The sequence below is a fragment of the Vespa mandarinia genome, chromosome 4, assembly GCF_050613455.1.
Source record: "Vespa mandarinia isolate Hongniang chromosome 4, ASM5061345v1, whole genome shotgun sequence".
Taxonomy (NCBI): Eukaryota; Metazoa; Arthropoda; class Insecta; order Hymenoptera; family Vespidae; genus Vespa; species Vespa mandarinia.
The window spans coordinates 6,622,668-6,645,333 of record NC_140813.1 but is presented as its reverse complement, the minus strand read 5'-3'; the positions used below and the strand labels follow the sequence as shown (position 1 = coordinate 6,645,333).

Below are 22,666 nucleotides of genomic sequence, written 5' to 3'. Positions count from 1 at the left end.
AAAACAATTAAAAATAGCATTTAATGTTATATCTATGGAGAACTAGAGACAGCAGGATATACATACATACGTACATATTGATTGAGTTTTACGGAGCGGTTTCGCGGTGATATTGAAGTCATGCAGAGAGCTTTCACCGATGTTCTTACGTCATCTTTGAAGAAAGGTGACGACTCGTACCAGAGCGTAGTCGTCGCAAATATTATTCTTAAACCCATGGGAAATGTATAAAGCTCGAAATAAAATTAGTCGATGTGTACGAATTCTATTTAAAGTCATTTAATAATATACTGATTGTACGTTGGGTATATTATCTCTATAGGATATCATCATCACATCATTTAAAACCATATAAGCCAATTAACAAATTACGAAGATAACGCGATCGTTGTGATACATATAAAAGAAATATCTTATTCTTTTTGATCGTGCGTGTTAGCAGTATTTAAACGGGACTTTTGAAGCATGTCACCTATTAACGTGCATTATCGATCGTATAATGTATAATATATATCGTAAGGAATATATCATCGTATCGGTGTTGGATTACAGTCGTACTATAATGCAATTTCAATGATTCGGTTGACAGATTTAAAATGAACAAGCGCTACGGGATAAGTCGAAGGAGAGAAAAAGTGTTGCGGACAGTTGCGTGCAATGTTGAAGAAAAGTTCCAAAGGCCGAGATTGAAATGACGTTTCATATGTACATATATATATATATATATATATATATATATATATATATATATTTTATATACACGAGTAAAATTCTAGACAACTATAGTCGAGATCCAGTTACAGTACCTTCGCGGTTATTTGCTTATGCAATAGCAACTACCGTTTCAAACATAAGGTTTCGTCAAATCCTTCGAAATTTAAATGACTTAAATGACACCAAACAAATGATCGAGAAAAATGGATTTATTCTTCGGCGAGGCACTCGTGATTACGTTCACAATCGTTAATATCGCCATTATGTTTGAAATGCAATAAGAATGTGATTCTATGCGAATTAATATCTCTTTTAAACGAATCATCTGTTATTATACGAAGATTGAAAGTTAATTTAATTAAAGTCAATTTAAAAATTAACACATGAATGATTTATTTAATATATACGGACGTTACCGGGTTAACCAATGAATAATGTCGAAATTTTTTATATTTTAATATTTAAATAAACAACGCTTAATATATATATATATTTTTTTTTAATTAAAAATTCCGACATACATGAATTATCGGCCAATTCAATATATACAAATTGAAAGCTCGCATATAAAACTGAATAAGCGTATAACTCTTATTTTAAATGTATTTCTCGAATGTAGTATTAGTTATAGACGAAATACGCGTATCTCGATACAACCTCATGTTTTACTCTCTAAGGAGTGACCTTTCCTAGCCCTCTTCCACGAAATGCTGCTCGGTACTTCATGCTAATACTCTTTCCGTGTAGCTCGATCGCGTGTGTTCGATCGCGATACGGCCATCTTTTCGAGACATATGTACATACGTAGACATTCCTGTGAGAGTAACGTACTTGGTAGAGCTTTTTACGCGAGTTAGTTGCATTTTCCATCACGTATATAGTTAATCTCTTACAGGAGAGACGAAGCCATTCCTCTCCCTCTCTCTCTCTCTCTCTCTCTCTCTCTCTCTCTCTCTCTCTCTCTCTCTCTCTCTCTCTCTCTTTCTCTCTCTCTTTTTCTTTTTCTTTTTCTCCACCCGCAGTTTCGAGTATGTATACGATATCACTGATATTCGGTTCAAGAGCTATCGAGCTTACGGTCTCCCGTAATGGAAACACGCCGTGCAATATCGAAATACGCGCTCCGCAAGTTGTAACCTTACGCCATGTTTCTTAACGTATTGCTGATACAGGATACGCGGTTACGATTCGTGAACGTCGCGAGTTCTGTGCTGCCGACAATGAGTCATCGTAGATATCTACTAATTCCGATACCACCGCTCTCCTTTCTATACACATTATTCGATTATCCTGCGCTCTCACTATACCATAGACTGGAAATTATTCAATTCTAAAAGACCATAGGAATAATTTTTTTTTCATACGATGTAAGTTACATTTTGACTGGCAAGGAGCGGATAAATTTATTGTTCAGATATAGATTTGATTCTATTATATTCTATACGATAGATAAACGTTAAGAGAAATTTAAGTTATTTGCAATCAAGTAACAACAATTAGGTTGTTCGTTTAAACGGCAACTTTATTCCTCATAATAATTGAATTTCTTCTTCCGCTTTTGGAATTTTTTAAGTTGTCTACGTTTTACGATACAATAAGGCGTAGAAAAATTGATTGATTTGTAATCTAAAAAGTCGTAATATAAGGTGACGATCGGCTTCGTTAAATTTTGATTTGGCGATACTTATAATTACATTAGAATATATTTATCGAAATCAAAATCAACTTCTCAAGATATATATATGCATATATGCATATATATGTTAAGTATCATCCGCACACGGTTTAGAGAGCAGATAGCTATGCGCATATCTTCGTACGCATCGATGCATTGTTTAACAATGACGAACGATCGAAAACGTCCTTCGATAGCTAATAATAAAATTTTTTTTCTTCAAGGACGTCCAATTCAAAATGACCACTTAGATTAATGTCAAAATTATTATTTATTTATTATTTCCATATAAAACGTATCATTGCAGAGAGGTTGATAACATTTCCAGAGATTTCTAGTCGATATCCTATATTTCCTGATGAGAAAATTCTAGTAAAAAAAAAAAAAAAAAAAAAAAAACGTAATTACGTTGAAAGCGCAAAAAATCAAGGTTATTCTTTAGATCGTCATTTAAATCATTAAATCACTTCCGTTCTCCTATATAAAGAGTAAATAAAAAACAAAAACAAAAAATCTAATGTAAAGTAAAAAGTTATTAAACGATATATAACTTTCGTTTATAAAATTGAAAACGATATATTTTTTTTCTTTTTTTATTATTTTGTAGCTATTTTGTAAGTTTTCAAACTGATAAATGAACGTATTGATTCGTTCGTTCGAAATTTGCATTTGGTTCGCATTGCGTTCGCGTTTACGTTTGGACGGCACGCATGAAAGCGCAGTCGCTTGCTTTCAATTCTATTCTCTTGACTCTGTTTAATCCGTATTCTGTAGCGTAGTGATAATATGCTGGATCGTGTTGCGTCGTTGGCATCGGACGTGGTATTATGTCGTGCGACTATCGACAGTCGGTAGGCGGATTTTTATGTAAATCAATGGCGCATTTTACAAGGCCATGAGCGTTTAATGTTCATCGATCGTGCGGAGAAGGAAAATGCTTCTTAATAATAGTAATCGAATAATTAACTATCAATAATAATATTAATAATCATCTCAAATAATTTATTTATAAATATATAAGTGTATAATTTCTCTATTATTCGAAAGATTTATTTATTTTAAGAGACAGATTTTCTTCGTTGTCGTTATTGTATCAGTCTTTTTCGTTTTAATCTATAGGCTCTTTTATACATTTTTATAGAAATAAAAAACGTTGCTTATAACATTAAATAATGTCATTTAATTTTATAAGGATGTGTATCACGAAAATAAGGTGGCGTTTATGAAATGTCATTTCTTTTTCCTTTTTCATTTTTTTCGAGGTAGGGGCGAGCATTAATGCGATCACAAAGGAGAAAACCGTAAGGAACGGACAGGTAGAAATCTGACATGGGAACCCACGCGTTTTTTATATTCATCGTTGATGACATCAGTCGAAAAGCTTAGGAGAATATATCGTACGATTTCTCGAAGGTTATATTGCTATGAAGCGTCACATTATATCGCGATTTTAAATCGTGGTTCGCAACCGTTTCGGGAGTCGGCGTTACTATCGTCGAGAAAAGTAGGTGGACGAGAGACACCACAGAGGAAGATGACGTGGCGACGTCATTTCGCTCCTAATTCTCGTGTTAAATAGCATTGCGATCATAAGCCAAGGATAATCAAAAGATAGCCATATTGAAGAGTCGAAAATAATTTAAATAGTCATGTGAAAGGGGCTGGCTTTCAAAAGAAAGAAAAATAATTTTTATCATGAGATTTTACATTACGATAATAATTTTCTACGAGTACTCTCAAAATATTTTTTTTTTTTATACTAATACAATACATACAATTATTCTTATATATGCAGTTAATACGAGACAACAACGAGCATCTTCTCAATAAATCGTTTCGATCGAGACGATGTTGTCGAAGATATTGAACCGTGTTTTTCTTAGCACAGCTTCGTAGGAATTCCTAACGAGGTTGTTTCTGATTGGAAAGGATAGTTTTCGTGTCGGATGTTTAATGCATCGCGTGCATTTCGTTCCGCACGCCGAATGTCGATTTTTCATCATACATGTTTGTTCTCACGAATCGCGAGATTCGTCGTATATAGCTGACCATTTAACATTTAACATAAATTGGATATGTCTATTTAAGATCTTCAATTATTTTTGTATATTTACTTTTTGAGAAGGAATCTATATAAGAATCAATCGTTTAGATCTTCGAATGCATCTTTTATATCATTTACATCGTTCGATGGAAAGACTAGTATAAATTCTATAATAAAAAGAGAATTAACTAACTTCTATGAATTTTTTATTATTTACCTCGTATGCGTCCGTTAGATGGGTATACGTAAGAGCAGCATCCTGTCGCTCCCAATCTCATTACAAGACAATGAGAAGCGTCGTTACATCTATCAAAGCGGAGGCATTCTGTCACGAGGCGGAAGACTATTTCGTCCGGCCAAAAGGAGGAGCAACCGGCTATTTCGACGTTACGATTAATTACACTCGGGAATTCTGTTCGTGGAGAAAGGGGTCCAATTGAAGACAATGCAGACTTCTAATAGCGTTCTTTGCTAACCTCTCTAATTTATCTTACGTTATCGAACGTATTTTCGTTTGACGTATTTATCCTATCTACAAGAAAATGTATACGATAAATAACTATGAAAAAGCGAATGTAATAATAGTGCTTTGTGAAAATAATAAAGAAGATTATAGAATGAAGAGAAAAGATAAAAAAGGTGTGTGCAATTCTAAAATTATGCAATTTAGATTCAACTTTACGATTTTGATTTGATAATAAAAGCAAAGTGTATGTGAAAACTTTCTTTATCTCCTTTGATCAAGTGCATGCAAGAGCTCTTGAGGATAGACATAGAAGAAGATCATGTTAATCGTTATAAAAGGATTTCACAGGCTTACTAGTACGCTCGAAAATCTTAAATATATATTTTATTATAGCTGATTATTGATACGTCTATAATTCGGAATAGAAAAATTATATTATAAGAGAAACATAATATACAAACAGCAATTAAATTGGATATATGCCGCCATCTTGGCACGCCATCTTGGCACGCCACCTTTTGTATCAAGCTTGAAAGATATTCGGTTTATATAAATTATAAATATAATAATAATTAAATATTAATCTTCCTTACATAGCATAATACATTTGTCGAGATATGAAATTGGTAATAACCATAAGATGGATAGATCATAATCGATTGTAATGATTTTAAATAGATTGACCATATTGATTCCCCATATATTTTTAATAAAGATAGCAGTAGAAATGACTTTGCAATAAACGTTGCATTATTTTTTTTACACTGATATTTATTAAAAGTAAAAAATTACGATTAGGTTTGGGTTTTAAAAATATATTAAATCATTAAATTATATAAAATATATGCTATAAGATAGAGAAAGTTGATTACTAGTAATTAATTAGTTAGTGATTAGATTAATACACGTAATAAAAATATTTAGAAATCGCGGAAGATGTAAGCTTAAATTTACGGAAGTATGATTTTCTCTGTATCATTCTATTTTAATATAATAGAATTTATAACAAATGTTTTTAAATGGATACAAATCTTTACAAAAATAATTGAGATTTATAATTTTTATAATTTTTCTAAGCAATATGTTTATATGTATTTTGATCCATTATTTTTTTTTTCAGTTATCTGCTTCGTCTCCGGGAGCTATATCCCCTGTGGTTGCACCCGTTCTTTTAAAGTACCGAGTATGCAAGCCAAGATTATTGCTCGCCGGTTCGAGAGCCGAAATCGATCCTGCAGCCGATGTGGCACTTCTTCATGGAGAAATTTTGCTGATCGAAGATGCAGCAAGGCAATACGATCCACGAGGTGGTAAGTATTGATGATAATGTCTTTCAAATGAAGAAATGTACCTAAAGATCGATTAAATCGATTCTCAAATATCCATACGATAAACTCAACGTATTTCATTCTTGAACTCTCTGTGATATCTGTCTATAATATTCAAGCATATATATATATATATATGTTTAGAACAAAATTGTTAATCTTTTCTTTTTCTTCCCCTTCTCCCCCTCCTCTCTCTCTATTCGTAAGTAAGAATTGTTTTTTTTCCGGTTCATTGAATCTATTATTCATTCAAGATAATAATCGACAATAATTGTAGAGTATCGAAAAATATTGCATTTTTACAGATATCGATCGAAGGTATAGAGCAACGGAGAAACTTTTGCACGCAGAGGAAGACTATCGAGAGACATTATGTAGCGCGAAAGAACTTTACGCCCGACCACTCGCTCGAACTTATCCCGAATTTCACGACGTCATTTTCCAACCACTTGCCGATCTTTCAAGAGTCAGTAATGAACATTGTCAAAGGGTGAGCCAACTTCGTATTACGTTATTGTATTTCGTCGACGTGATATTACGACACGATGATAAAAGCCGGTGACCCTTTTGGCTCGATTCCAAATCTTATATGCGTTGTTCTAGCATGGAAAGATATTGTTTGTACGACGAAAAAAGAAAAAAAAAAAGAAGAAAATGAAATACGGATTGATTTGGAGAAAAAAGATATCAAAGACGGAAAAATATTCGGAAATAGATTACGATTATCGAATGAATAAATAAATGACCTGATTGCTTTGACTACGCATTTAAAACTCTCCAAGAGTTTGTCGAGCCATCTTGCGAATAATTCTGATAACACAAGAAATATTAAATCGAGCAAGTGCGAACGTTACCGTGTAAAGGTCGTTATTTTCAATTTGGTAATTATTGGTTATCTTTGATACAATTTATAACATAATAATATCTTTCTATGTCACTCATGTCACCATGAGATACATAAGATATGTATATGGAAGAGGAATTTAGAAAATAATAGGTTTATCCTCCATCAGCCGTTATTGTAGCCTCTTATTGTACATACACATTTACAATTTCAGAATTATCAGCAGAATGTATTTATTACATGAGTGTTCATCCATTTACAAAGTTATTATAATACGAATCGTTATGAAACGAAGTATGTACTTTATAAGATATTTTTAGAAGAACTATACTACGGTTGCTATTTAGAACGGTTAGTATAATCGTGATAATATATAGCACATCCACTCACTTTCAAGGACTCTATCCATACAACAAAGATACATAAAGGAAGCAGAAATTATATGCAACATACACAGGTTTTCGAGTTGTTAGTGTTGATACTAACGATGAAAATATTTGATGGACGAAGCAATTTGCATATAATTTATTTTATCGATACATTTTCAATGATATTAACGAGTAACACTTCGTCGGATTGCCATTTTTCTTCTATTTCATCTTCTTATTAGTTTTATCTTCGTTTTATTTTATTATCATACGAGCATTTTCCGTATGAAGTTGCATAATTTTGAACGCACTCACGATGGATTCCTTTTTATCGACGCGTCGACGATGCATTGAAAGATACATAGCTCATATGAGAGATGGCGACACTGTACTCAAGACATTCTATATACATATAACTAACTTTTTGATTATTTAAATTTTAATTAGAAAAGAAAGGAAAAAAGAAAAAACATCTGTACACGTATAATTTTTTTTTTTTTAATGAAAAGATTTTGTTATTTCGATTATCCAAAAATGTTGACGACATTTATATTTAAAAATACACGATATAAGGACAATTGTAAGAATATATTTAATATATTATGTTCATAAATAGCCACTGTAATTGCTTAGAGTATTAAGAAGGCGTTATTGTTGTTTAAGTAATTACAAATTAATGTAGATATTAATTTCCATTTTCTTTATAAGTTTTAATTTATGTATTTATGTATTTTCTTAATTAATTTATAAAAATTTTAATTTATTAATTTATAAAAACTTTCAATTTTTAAAAAACCAACAAGAAAGTAGACAAAACTGTCTTGTATAACGCTCTATTAACACAACGTCAGACTCGTCATGTATTATACATGGACTTCCAAACTTATATCTTGGTCATTGTATTTTAAGAACCAATTCTACTACGCATTTCTATTTTTTCAGATATGCAGAGTACTTGAGAATTGGGATGCCAGTACTTTCAAACAGAGTGAGTATATAAAACGTAGATGTGTATATCATATATACGTGTATATACGTGCCCGAATAAACGTTTAGGATATCTTAGAGATTTTAGAGAGATAATCAATTAATATGATATTTATTACTCTCAATTTCATTGAATGATATTAAAAACGTTCAATTTGTTAATAGGTGACTTATTTCCAAATTCTTTCTGGAAGTCTTATTGGGAATATCTGGAGAGCTACAGTGAGGCTAGAAGAACTTTGGAAGAACTAAAAGCTTCTGAAGATACACTGCTACACTTTCTTACTTTGAGACAAGCTGCTGCGAGACATTCGCCATTGTCTTTGCTCCTTCTACCGGTGAGTTATTAATCTTTCGATAAAACTAACGATGGATTTTATTTAATCAGCCGAATTACTATCGAAATTTTTTAATTTTCAATAAATGATACGAACCTTACCTTGGTAATTGAAATACATTAAACCCTTATGATGGGAATATATATCGCACGATTGATTCTGGTAAGATACACGAAATGCATCAATGTTTTACAGCACATTGATGAAATTTACATTGTTCGTTGATCAAAAACACAAATATGTATTTTTTTTTCCTATTTTAACTGTTAATTTTATTTTTCTTTTTTTATTTTAGAATCCCTTCCTTTCGTTTCACATCTCTTCGTTTAGAAGACTGTAACTTTCTTATAGAGTTTGAGAAATAAAACTCGTAAAAGTAAAACTCGTAAAACTCGTAGTTCACTTTCTTACAATTAATCGATATGAAAGATCATGATTTTTCAATTTCAATCGTTAAAAACAAGTGGCATTAAATTAATATAAAAAAAATTATATCATTTAGATAAGTCGAAAGTATCCAGATCAATATTCGTTGACTGAAAGAGGAATCTTTTCTCGTGAATGTGAGAGGGTAACAGCCTCACTTGCGCACGCGCACGCAATCGCAAAAAGTTTGGCGCGTGAGTGCGAAACCCCCAGGCGAAGTAAGTCCTGATCGCCATGGTAACGACGGGACGAGGCGGAGAAGATCAAGGGTAATCGGGAATGGTCGGCTCAGGAACGGTCGATTCGGGGACAGTCGACGAGAGTCGTCGACATTCGGAATTGTTCGGCTAAGCGAGGCCAACCGGTCGAGTAGCGCGCAGTGTTTGCGCGAGCAGTTCGGCTCCGACCACGTTACTTGTTGGTTCTTTCGTGTTTTGTTTCCATAACTTGAAATCTTCTCTTGATCTTCACATACGCCACCGTAACTTTTCGAAGTTCTCTTTTTCGCATTAATATTTATCGCATATAAAAGAGTATACAAAGCTGAATAAATATAAATCGAATACAATTTTTATTTCTGTTTTATTTCCGCGTGTGTACGCGTCGTCTTGTGCGCAACAGGTCGCCGACAATCGTTCGAGTGAGATGATGTTGGTGTTGGTGTGAACGTTTTGTCGTTCTTTCAACGTGTGGTACACGGTATGGATGTGCTACCGGAAAAACATTCGAGGATAAGATAATCGTCCTCGTTGAAATGCCTCCATTGCTTTTCTGACAGAGTCAAGTAGGAAAAAAAAAGAAGAGCGGAAGAAAGAGAAAAAGAGAGAAAAAAGAGGGGTAGAGAGTAGTAATTGGTAGAGCAAGAGAGGGGGCGAGAGAGAGAGAGAGAGAGAGAGAGACAGAAAAAAGAGAGAGAAAGAGTGAGAGAGACAGAGGAAGAGAGGGAGAGTGTGAGAGAAAGATCGTTTGGATTCTCGAGCAAGGTCCTCGAAGGTCGAACGATGACCATGTTCGGTAGCCTCGTGCAGAGGCTGACCTCACCCGTGACCTCACCGACAAGTCCAAGACGTCGCTTTAAATCGCCTTCAAGGTGGGAAGTGCAGAGCGATCCTGAGGATGTCGATTCTGCTGCACCGGCTAGGAAATCGAGAGCTAAACATTTGTTGGATAAGCGCAAGAGCAAGAGCAGGTCGAGAGGATTGAACAACAATGATGGTCCGACCGGTAGCGGCGCTGCTGCTGGAGCACAGTCGGTTGGCTTTTCAGGCGGGGGGGACGTCGCCGTCGGCTGGCAGGACGTCGCCTTTCCACCGCTCCGTGGCACCAAGAGTCTCGGCAGGCTCGACGGTATGAAAGAGGTGAGAAATGCGATTCTCTGAGCTACTCTCTTTTTACCATTCAACTTTTTTCATCGCGAAATTCTATCTCGACGTTCTATTTAGTCGATTATATCGATTCATGGAAACTTATTGTGGCGACTTTTTCTCGGCGATTTCCGCACCTTCCTGGAAACGTTTGCGAAGGAATCTATCTATTCGAGAAAGAGAGAGAGAGAGAGAGAGAGAGAGAGAGAGAGAGAGAGAAAGAGAAAAAAAAACGAAAGTTTCGTCGGTCCGACCTTTAGCAAAGTATATGACTCATTTATCTACTTTAATCCTTTGCAGTGGTATTTCCTCTTTTACGTTGCTAAAATACTGGTCGAAATTATATTTCAATTAACATAACTATTATATTATTATTATGTAAATTAAACACATGTTTATTCATATACAAGAATTTATTGAACAAAAAATAATTTCATGAATGTAATAATTTAAAATCAATGGATCTTAGTTTATAAACATTATTGTTTATAAACCATTGTTGACCATGACCAAACATATGATCCCGTTTCGTGGATTAAATCTCGTTGAAATAAAATTTAACGCAAACTGATAAACGCAAAGGTTATGAACTATGTGTATTTATTTATTTATTTATTTATTTCTATGTTAATGGGAAATAAACGTGATTATATGCGATGCAAGGGGAAAAAAACCATGAACGTATTATATTGCGGAACCTAAAATAGAAAGTTGGAAAATATATTTGAAAGTAATAGTCTTTCATACTAAACTCATTTAATGTAGGAGAAAACGTTTCATGCAAAGGTTTCCTTGAAATAGATTCTTTCATTATACAGGATTAGATTTCGCATTATATATATATATATATACATATATTACTTGCAGGACAGATCAATCGATGTATTAATAAAATTAAATGGAAGTATAAATAAAATTGATGTATTAAAAAAAAATTTTTTATTGGTATTTTTTGAAGGAATGAAATAATATTTAATCTAATATCTTACTGATATGCGACTTGCGTAGGTGTGTGTGTATATATATGTACATATATTATGTACATATGTATATATGTATGTATGTATATATAAGTATCTATAAACACCAATCTCGAATTTTATGTTTTACTTTTGCAACAAAAATCGTGCGGAATGCGAATATAACAATACACAAACACACACACTCACATATATATTATAATCTAGATTATATAACGTAACTTTTACTTTACGAATATTTATTATCCAATGATAATTAATTTCAAAGATGATTGCTTCATTAACAATTTCTTCATTGTTAGATTGACCGATGTAATTGTTAACAAAATAATCAATCACAATCGTAATCTACTTTCCGGCAATTCTCGCGAAAAAGATCGAAGACCGATCTTTCTTTCTTTCTTACCCTTCTTTTTTTTTCTTTTTCTTTTCTGTCGAGAGAACTTGGATAAGACGAAGATTGACGAGACTTTCTCTCGATCATCTTTTAACGATCCTCCACCATCTTTTCTCTTCGTACATCTACTCACTCTCTCTCTCTCTCTCTTTCCCTTTTTTCTCCTCTTTTTCTTTTTCTCCAGTTTTATCTCGCACCTTATGCATGTTAGCCCGGTGAGCCTATTGGAATTATCTTATCTTGGTCGAGGCTCAATATACATTTAGGTGTACGCATGTTTTAACACGAGTCGTCCTCCATGCAAAAGCATGTAAACGCGCAAAAAGTTTCCGTACTCAAGGCCTTTCTATCGAATTCAAGTTAGTATACCCTCAATTAGAAATAATTTCGCTAGTTAAGCCTATACAAATTCATTTATATCAACTTTTTATTATTACTTTATTTATTTTATTTTAGTTTATTTCATTTCATTAATTAATTAATTTATTTATTTATTGTTTTGATAACAATAAGTTAACAAACCGAAAGTTTCTCTCTTGAATTTGTTTTTCAAGCTAACCTTAATCTCAATTAGGGATACTGTAATTGATATATGTAACAACTTCTACGTGGTAGCTGCATATATCACGATGCCGATTAAGAGAGCAAGTCAGTAGTAGATAAATCCTGTGATGATATTGCAACTATCCGTGCCAGATGGTCTCTCTCTTTCTCTCTCTTTCTCTTTCATTCCCTCTCGACTGATCGATCGATCGATCGATCGATGGATCGTCGATCGATAGGGTTCCGAGTCAGCGGGTAGTCAGATCGCGTCGTATTCGTACGACCGTTACCTTCGATGCATCATACTTTTTACGCATACATATCACATTTGAACTTATTCGAATTGCATTCACATGCGGGCTGTGTTTACGCGATATAAGAGTAAGAGTTTTCTAAACTTATTTTTCTTTCTTTTTTTTTTTTTTCTTATCTAAAAAAAGTAATATAATGTTGAAAAAACGCAACGTTTTATTCGGTTTATAATATGTACTTCTCTATCTTTTACTTACATAGAGACACGAGGAAATTCGTTTATTGTACATAATATAAATGATAGATAGAGGAGTGGAGGAAGATGAAAAGGAAAAAGAAGAAGAAAAGAAAAAAAAAAGGATTGGCTCGTAACGCGATTAGTTATACATTCGTATGAGTGCTCGTAAAACGAGATTCCTCTCCACGAGCCGTAATCTGTCGTACGTGATGTCTCTCGTCTTTGTCGTTCGACTATAGTCGTTGATTCGACCAGGTCGCACCTACGCGTCTTATTCAAATATTAATCCGAGAGGATACACGTACATACCGCATACATAGATGTTCAACAAGAGCATAAAAAAGGATCCATACGTGGATGATTCGAGGATGATTCGAGCTCTAACATTGGTCACCGACCACTTTCCTTTTACCATCCACCAAACTGACAACATTTCTTTTATTCTCTTTTTCCTTTTTTTATTGTTTTATTTTTATTTTATCTTTTTCTTTTCTTTTTTTTTGTTTCTCCGTTCATTTTTCATCATGAAATATAAAAACTGTAAACAACACTATCGTAGCTGGCAAATTGTCTTTTATTAAAAGGTATTCGTAAAACGTTAAAAAACAACAAATAGTTCATTTGTATCATTTAATTAATAGAAGATGCTTCAAATATCGTTTTTCTATTTCGATAATTTTTTTAAATGTGTTTGAAAAACTTTCTTTCGATTTTATCATTAACAATTCTTTCACACTTATATTCAGAGATTATTTAAGTAGTCAATATACAGATCCCTAAATATCAATTCTTTTAGAATGGAAAAATGTTATTTAATATCATTCACGCGTTTCAAGAATGAGGTGAATCAGGTAGCTACCGTTTCGATATCACAATGAGAGATATGACCTACCAAATATAATAATACACCATTTTCGATATAATGTTAGACGGTATTAAATGATAAAGTTCTCATTATGTATAGATTATTTGGTTAAATTAAATGTAGACATGTAAATTGATGTGGTATGTAATAAAAATAGAATCGCATGGATAAAATAGAAAAGAAGAAATTGCGTTCGAATCCGTTAGAGATTTGCATCACAATGTCAAATCGGGACTGTTGTGTTGTGTAGCTCCGAAGGTGGTGTCTCTAAGAGGATGCAGAGAGATCTTATATATATGGCGCATGTATTGGACGTTCCAAGAAAGAGGCTTGGCTTTTAGGACGATATGCGAATGTATATGCTAAATATGTATACGTTCGTTCCTTCGATCCCCAATGGGTTCCTACGCAGTTATATGTATATATCAGAGTGCATGGATATATGTACGAACGAATGCACGCACGAATGCACGCATGGAGAACCCGCTAGGATGTTACGGGTGCAAGGGTGGAGAGGGTTTCTTTTTCTCGACAGTTCTTCACCTCGAATCTTGTACGAGCGACACACTCCTTTCCATCTCCTTGTCCTCGCATTCTTTCTTCCCGTATATTCCTCTTTCTCCCTTTCTTTCTCTTTCTCTCTCTCTCTCTCTCTCTCTCTCTCTTTCTCTCTCTCTCTCTCTCTCTCTCTCTCTTTCTCTCTCTCTCTCTCTCTCTTTCTCTCTCTCTCTCTCTCTATCTCTCTCAATTTTTAAAGATCTTTTTTCCAGCTCCACCACCCTTGATCTTTTTCAGGGATCCTTTTTCTTCGAGTATGTGATTTATGCCACAACGAAATGAAGATCTAGAGAGCACCTTCGACCTTCCCTCAGATTCTTTCCTACTCACTATATTTTTTAAAAGAGGAGCTAAAGGGGGAGAGGATGGGGGTGGCGGGGAACGGAGAAGAAAGTAATTTTTTTTTTCGCGTCGTCGTCGTCCTCGTCGTGGCATCACTATCTGCGGGTTCGTCGTTGATCGTGAAATGATTTGTATAACCCCGCATGGGATGATCTTGGCTGTGTTCATCTCGTCGCATTTTATCTTTTATCTTTTTAAGACCTAAACTCGACTAGAAGGTTTTAACCATTATAACACTGCTTTAGAACATAACACCTGATATATCTGTATAAAATTGATTTTCTATGTTTGGAATTTAAAACGGAAGAAAAAAAAAGGAGAGAAGGATTCTCTGTTTCTTCTTATAAAATTCTAAAGTTATACACCACGCACGCACGCACATATAAATTTTACAATTAGATTTAATGCGACCTGCCAATTTTTGGAAAAATCGATTTCTTTTATTTACAAAGAAATTGATCTATTTTAAAATAAAAATTTCCTTTTCTTACGTTTATATGGCCGAACTATAATATTCTTGTTATACTGACTTTTTTTTATGTCGAACCATTAATGTATAAGCTCACGGTCTATATATTTTGTTGAATGAACAGGCAACTTTTTTGTTGTTCGAAATTCTAAAAATGAATGGTTAACTTCACATAGAGCTTATTAGGGTTGTGAATGTAGTACTCATGACCCCAGTGGTTGAGAGCGAGCACTGCGAACGAATGTCTTCTCTTCCATTCGTCCACTCGCGAATTCTTTCTCACGATTCCCAGAAAGGCTTGGTTCCCTCACGCGTGACCGCGAATTTTGCAGGTGCTCGCTACTCGCGATTCTGTCGAGAGTAAGGTATAAAAGAAAATAACAACGAGAATGACGGCAACTACGACGACAAGGACAATAACGTATCAGTTTTTCTCCACGACTAAATTGTACAAAATCAATGATGACATGAAATTCTCGCCCAAGTTCACTGAGTAAAGTTCCTTTGGAAAAAAAGAAATTGATTCGCGTTGCTCTTAATTCTTTCTCCTTTTCGCATACGATTTCTAAGCCAGGAAATTTAAATATTATCAAAATTCTTATTCTTTTTTCTTTTTCTTTCTTTTTTTTTTCTTTTTCTTTCTTTTATTTTTTTCTTTTTTATAAATTTGCGTCCTGAAAAATTTTTTTAAACGATCGATCAAAACACTTCAAAATACTGTTGCAGTAATTTTTTAATAACTGACTTGGAAAAAAAAAAGAAAAAAATTATAAATGTTCATGAATTTCATTTATTTTCATTTTTTTTCCTTTTTTTCTTTTTTGTACATTTCATTTATTCTAATGTAAATGAAACTTGAATCACGCATGGCCTCGTAACGCAACCAAATGAGTATGTGCGCTTATGTGTGTGCTGTGCAAAGGATTAAATATACATACATATTACATAAGGAGAATATGTAGATTATACCAATTGTTTGTACATATAATTTAAAATCAATATATTTTATCAAAAACTATAAGGAAAATGTAAATATTTGGATAATGAATTTCGAGTTAATAGTTCAAAATGGGGCGCACTATATAATATGTATACAATATATAATATAAACGTATATAATATAAGATCGTTCAAGTTCTTCTTTTTATTGTACATCTTGTATAATTCTTTTAGATAATATATATATATATATATATATATATATAAAATTTTACTCGTTATGATTTAAGATAATTAATTATGCCATGAGATGTTGTCTATCAATTAAACTTCAAATTATTTTAATTTTAATACTTAATTAAATTTTGACGCTAAGTGTATATGTGCCAGAGTTATAGCAAAATTAATAATGAAATAGTAAAAGTAATGAATAAATTTGAACTATTTTCTCACAATTTGTTAAACTTAAATGAATTATATACATCATCGATAGTTTATGAATTCGAGATAATCTCTTACACCCTCTCCATCGAGGCGACTTTTGCTCTTTCACAAGATTTTATTAGGAATAAAATTTTGTGTATGTGTATGCGTACGCGCGCGTGCATATATATATATATCGTACATAAGATACTTAAAAGCGGACGAGATTATTTCGTGGTTCGCGTGTACATATTATAAAGCACAAACAAAAAAGTGAATTTGTGTGAGTATTTGTGTGAAAGAGAGAGAGACCGGAAAGAGGCAACGAACAGGATGCGAAAACATCCTTTCGATACTATACGCGTACCGGAACTGTGGGAAAACTTCCACAGTTAGAGTTCGCGAGCGCGAGAGACGCCCTTTTATGAATAATTCGGAGCGCGCTCGCGCGCGTGAGAGAAAGGGAAAGAGAAATAGATAGACAGACAAGACATGTGAAAAAATTGCGTTTGCGTGTACAACGAATGCGCAAGATCCGGATGTTAATTAATTAGTTCACTAGTAGTAATAATGTATAGTACGTGCATAGATCTCTAACCTCTTGCGGAAAAGTATGCTCTTTATTGTAACTACGAGTGTATATAGGGATGATTTTTATGGTAAATAGATTTGATAAAAATATCGTGCAGAAAAGAAAATTGTTTAAATCAAGATTAATTATATAATTATAATAGGTTTCGTAATAATATATAATCGTTAATTAAATAATTTTAATATTTCTTGAAATGCTTCTCTGTGATAATTATTAAAATAATTATTATCGAATTATTTAGATCTATAAATTATTTAAGTTGTCATAGACATATCTAATAAGTATTAATATGTTTAACGTTAATCGTATGTTATGATTTTTTTTTTTTTTTTTTTTTTTTTTTTTTTTTTTTTTTTTTTGTTACTTTTTATTTACACACAAAAAGTTAACAAGGATATCTATCTTCGTACCTATCAATCTAGATGATTGATATAATTGATTTCTCAAATGAAAGTCTCTAACATTATAAGATTATAAGATAATAATCGTTTCTGGAAAATTTATTTCTCTTGAATATATCGTTCGTTTCGATATTTTTATATCGTTAGATTGATTTTATCTTTTATAAAGTGTTAGAACTTTAATTTATGGCGATTATTTATTATTTCATTGAAACATTGAATCTTTAATATCTTAGATACTATGCTAGATACTATTACATAGATAGAATTCTTGTTATTTTCAATGTTAAGTGCATCTGCATAACTTTAAAATCGTTTATCCTTTTTTAAATTAAATTTACAATAATTAATATCTTATCTTATGCTATTTTATAATACTATATCCAAAGGTATATTCTAGGTATGATTTTCTATAAATATTGTTCAGCATTTTGTTATATTCATTAAGGATTAACTAGTCGTTTTCACAATGCGCGCTTTGCTTCGGGGGAAACTACTTTCGCCAACGATATAGTATCTATCTATATATCAACAAGTTGATATCGATACGGTCGAAGAGACAGCTATTGTTGCTCTGCGTGAACAATACTATTCTATGTCTTTTTATTCTTCGAACGTACATTGCTGTCCGATTTTTTTGCATTTCTTTGTATTAACTTTATTCAGGCATTTGGTACTTGAACTCGATCGAGCATGTTACTCAACTTTCCCGTTCCATTTTCGAGAGAGTGGAAAGATTATGAGAATATATTTTACACACACACACACACACACACACACACACACACATATATATTTTAGAAAAAAGGTAATAATAAAAATCTGTTGCTATAATGGAAAATGCTTTAAATTATAAATATCTTCCTATTAGTTGATTTTTTCTATTCAATAAAAAAGATATAATAATTGATTTGCTAAACTTTTTCATAAATAGAGAAAGAGAAAGAGAGAGAGAGAGAGAGAAAGTAATGGACGGAGATACGGAAATATTTGTTTATCGATTATGGGTTTCGATGGATCAAAAACCTTACTCATATCTCTAACGAAGTCAGGATTTACTGGAAGAAATATTTGGTCGCTCGCGTCAGAGAGAACCGTTACCGGTTAGAGCGGTTCAGTTCATTGGTGATTTTTCGTGAATTTTGCGTCTCTTCTCTCGTTCGTTGATCGAGCATTACATTCGTCGTTCGCATTTTTGAACAGGTCCAAAAGAAAGCGAGGTCTCTTTGGATCTGCCATTAATTAGCTTTCGTGCTTCGCGTTCCAGGGAACCCTATTACCAACGTGATCTGCAGATCGATCGATTTGTCGCCGTTACTGTCGTTTCACCTCGACGCCTACGACCGTACGAATCTTTTCCTTCGTATTGAATTATTCAACGAGACGGGTCTTGTGATAATTGAATTCGGAGCGAAATAATTAGTCATCTTGGAATACGAATGCCTTGTTAAACTTTATCGCTAAAGGAGAAGCAATGTGTATAATAATATCTACTCAGTCGAAAAGATTTATTAGTTTCTAGGTGCGACCGTCAGCTTATGCAATCGTCATCGTGAAATATGTCTGTGAAACGTGATAATTTCTTTTTTTTCTTTTTATAAAAAAAAATAGAATCCTTTGATTTTATCTGTGACATTCGAATATAATTATTTCCATAATAACCGATAAATTGGTTTGATATCGTAATTATTACAATTTTACACATAGTTTATCTGTTTTAATGAATGTTTAATGATGTAAAAAAAGGTTTATAAATTCTATGAGAAACGACGGGAACTATTGAAAATTTTATTTTATTTCAAGAAAAATAAAAATAAATCCTGAGTATCGCTGCAAGAACTATTGATAAAAATGTTGAAAGAAATTACTATAACTGATGCTTATCCAGAAATTACACAAAATGAGCATTACATTGAAGTTATTTTTATTCATGTATAACGCTAGAAGTAAGACGTATTCCAGCGAAACCATTCGAAAAAAGGGATGGAAGTTTGCAAAAAATTATGCAGACAAACCAGTTTCATTTTGGGAGAATATTATATTCGCTGATGAGGGCAAATAAAATGTTTTTGTATCTAATGGAAAGAAAAAAGTATGATGAAAAGCAGGAAGAGGATTAAATGAAGACCACTTACAAGCGAGCGTTAATGGTGGTGTCAAGTTCGTAATGGTGTTGCATGCTTGAATGCATAGGGATCAATGAGCGCAAAGAGAACAGACAATTTACACATAATTGAGATAATTATGGATAAATTTATGTTTATTTAAATATATTGAAAAATGATTAATAATAATTAATTAATGCCAAAAAATTTGAGATTTTAAAGGATTATAATTTTTATCAGGATAACGACCCATAACATAAATCGCACATAATTCAACAATGGATTATTTATGTTTTCGATATCATGATGATATCTGTCTAGTTCATAGATTTCAATTCTATGGTATTCAGTAAATCTTTTGTTTATTTGTGCTGTTTAATATGATATTATTGTAGTTCTCTATCGAAGTTTATTGTTTTATTAGCCATTATGATTCTATCCCGGTACAGTTCGTAATTCGTAGTTTCTAATATTATTTTAAATTTATATTCATATAGTATAATTGTGTGGGTGTGTGTATATTTTTTTATGTAATAAGATAATGTTTAAATATTAATTATTGATAAATGATCGTTTCGCTATTTGCAATCTGTCCGTGTTATTGCTTTTGCATATTCTAGTTATACTCAGTTTTTTTTTTTTTTTTTTTTTTTTTTTTTTTTATCAAACATGAAAACTATTTTTTCATAACTTTTACCTTTTTCTCGTATGAAAGATAAATGAGTTATCGTATATCAAAAGAAAAATTTCTTTCTTTTATATGATATATAATTTAATCGTATATGAAGTTTAATTAACCATATAAAAAGCTCTAACATCGGTCATAAGGTTAGACAGAAAGAAAGTAAAGGTTATAGTTTAAGTAAACGGTCGAAACATCGAGCGGCAAACTTTGGTTTCTTGGAAGAAACGAAGGCGCATAACTTTCTATTTGTACGAATATTAACTTTATTCATTGTTTGTTGAATGGTTTCTAAAGTTTTTAAAGTGAAATTTCTTGAAGCACGGTAGTGCGAGTTCGCCTCATATAAATTCGAATAAAACGAAAAATAAAACGAAAGTCTAACTCTTGTGTCTGACATTGGTGAGACGGATAGAGTAAAGACGGGCACATTTCACTATTTCGTTTCACTTTCCTGCCGTACAGTTGCCGAATTATAAAAGTCGACCAGGGCAAGGAAAGGCGTGAGGGTAGAATGTATCATGCGTATTGGTCATTGCACTGCTCACAATCGATGGGTCAGTGGAGTAAGGCTAACACGTTTTACATTTTCGTTTTCTTGTCACTTTCTTGTTATTTTTATCATTATAGTGAGGCACATAATACATAGGCACAATTTCGTTTCGTTTCATTTGCTGTATATTTACTCGTTAGTGTCGTTTAATGTTATTATTCTATGTTAATTTGAATGATTATACGTAAAACCGGTATAAAATATGGAAGAGTGTTTCGTGAGAGAATGAGGGTATTCATAAATCGACGAAAAAAAAAAAAAAGAGAAAAAAAAGAATTCACCAAAAAGTAGACTGCAACGTTCGAGAGAATTTCGAGCAAGAGAAAGAAGGCATTAAAATCTGAAAGTATTAAAATTTTACATTAACAGCTGCTCAATTTTTAACGATCGATAATGTCGACAATACAGCCAATTATAAACCGTCTATGGAGTCAAATCAACCGAGTTAAAGAAACATACGTAATTGGGATAGAAACGTATTCACAATTTTCAGATAGTATAACATTTTCTGGCCTCATGTAAATTCGTTTCTGAATTTAACAATTGGTTATCGTTCGCCAGCCGATAGCTATGCAAGTCCTTTGCATCTATCACGTGTTTAGCAAGTTAATGTTTTATTTACTTACTCTAACGATTCAATTGGAACGTTGGACGGATTATAGAAATAGGGATAAAGTATATTCCAAGTAAGTTCCAAATTCCAATTATTTAAATAGTTTAGTAATATTACTTTTTCATGAGAATAAGGAATGCAATACTGGGTTTTGAATCTAGACGAGATAAAATCGAATTATTTCTAATTATTTTGAGAAATATAAACGATACTTTCAAGTATATTCAATGAATATGAACATTTCAATCGAATATATCCAATGTCTCATTTTAAACGATATAGCCAAATATTTCAAATTCTATTGTTTTTATAAATAAACTCTTAACATAGAACTTGCTAGGTTTTGAAAAGGAAATACAATATTTTATTGGATCTACTTCATAGGGGGATATTATTCTCAAGACAGAAATCGTAGCAATTTTTTTTTTTTTTTTTTTTTTTATAAATAGAAATCGATATTCTAAAGGTAACAAGAATTATAGAGAAAATTAATTTAATGAGGACCTATAGTATAGCTTTACATCAATACTTCATCGAATTATGATGTCTTGAAGTTTAACAAACTGTATAATCGTAATAATGCAGTCAACATTTTTCTATAAACATCTGATAACCATTAAATTCATCAATAAATTTTTGTCCTTGTTTATTTATTTACTTATTTATTTACTTTTGTTCGTGCGTATTTGAAGCTGTAATCATTTCAAGCTTGGTGTCCTTCAGCAGTCATAAAGAACATTATTGCGATAAAACAGTTATTTACATGTGTGTGTGTATATATATATATATATATATATATATATATATATGTGTGTGTGTGTGTGTGTGTGTGTGTGTGTGTGTGTGTGTGTGTGTGTGTGTGTGTATGTGTATATATATGTATATGTGTGTGTGTGTGTGTGTGTGTGTGTGTGTATGTGTATATATATGTATATATATATATATATAGCATATATGGTATGTAATCTATATTAATAATACCTTTTGTATTTATGTATCTCGTATCCTGTATATAATATTTTGCAAATCGTATTGTGTATATTATGGATTTCAATCACACACTACTATGTCAATTTTAATTAAATTCCACGTCTTTATTTGTAACATGATTTGCTTTCCTTTGCATTTCCTTAGAAAACTCTTTTCTTTCATTTCTAACA

At 32.4% G+C, this 22,666-nt stretch overlaps 1 protein-coding gene across 3 annotated transcripts in view; it reads left to right on the top strand.

Moving 5' to 3' along the window:
* LOC118443171 (rho GTPase-activating protein 20) overlaps positions 1-22,666 on the top strand; it is a 58,700-nt gene that overhangs the window by 1,870 nt on the left and 34,164 nt on the right. For 2 of the 3 annotated variants that reach the window (XM_035869709.2, XM_035869708.2), the window contains exons 2-5: positions 6,020-6,209; positions 6,533-6,717; positions 8,382-8,427; positions 8,592-8,764. In XM_035869709.2, coding sequence (XP_035725602.1) covers positions 6,020-6,209; positions 6,533-6,717; positions 8,382-8,427; positions 8,592-8,764 — 594 coding nt within the window. Of the gene's footprint in view, positions 1-6,019; positions 6,210-6,532; positions 6,718-8,381; positions 8,428-8,591; positions 8,765-9,527; positions 10,549-22,666 lie in introns of those variants that run through there. The other variant, XM_035869710.2, reaches the window with a different exon arrangement.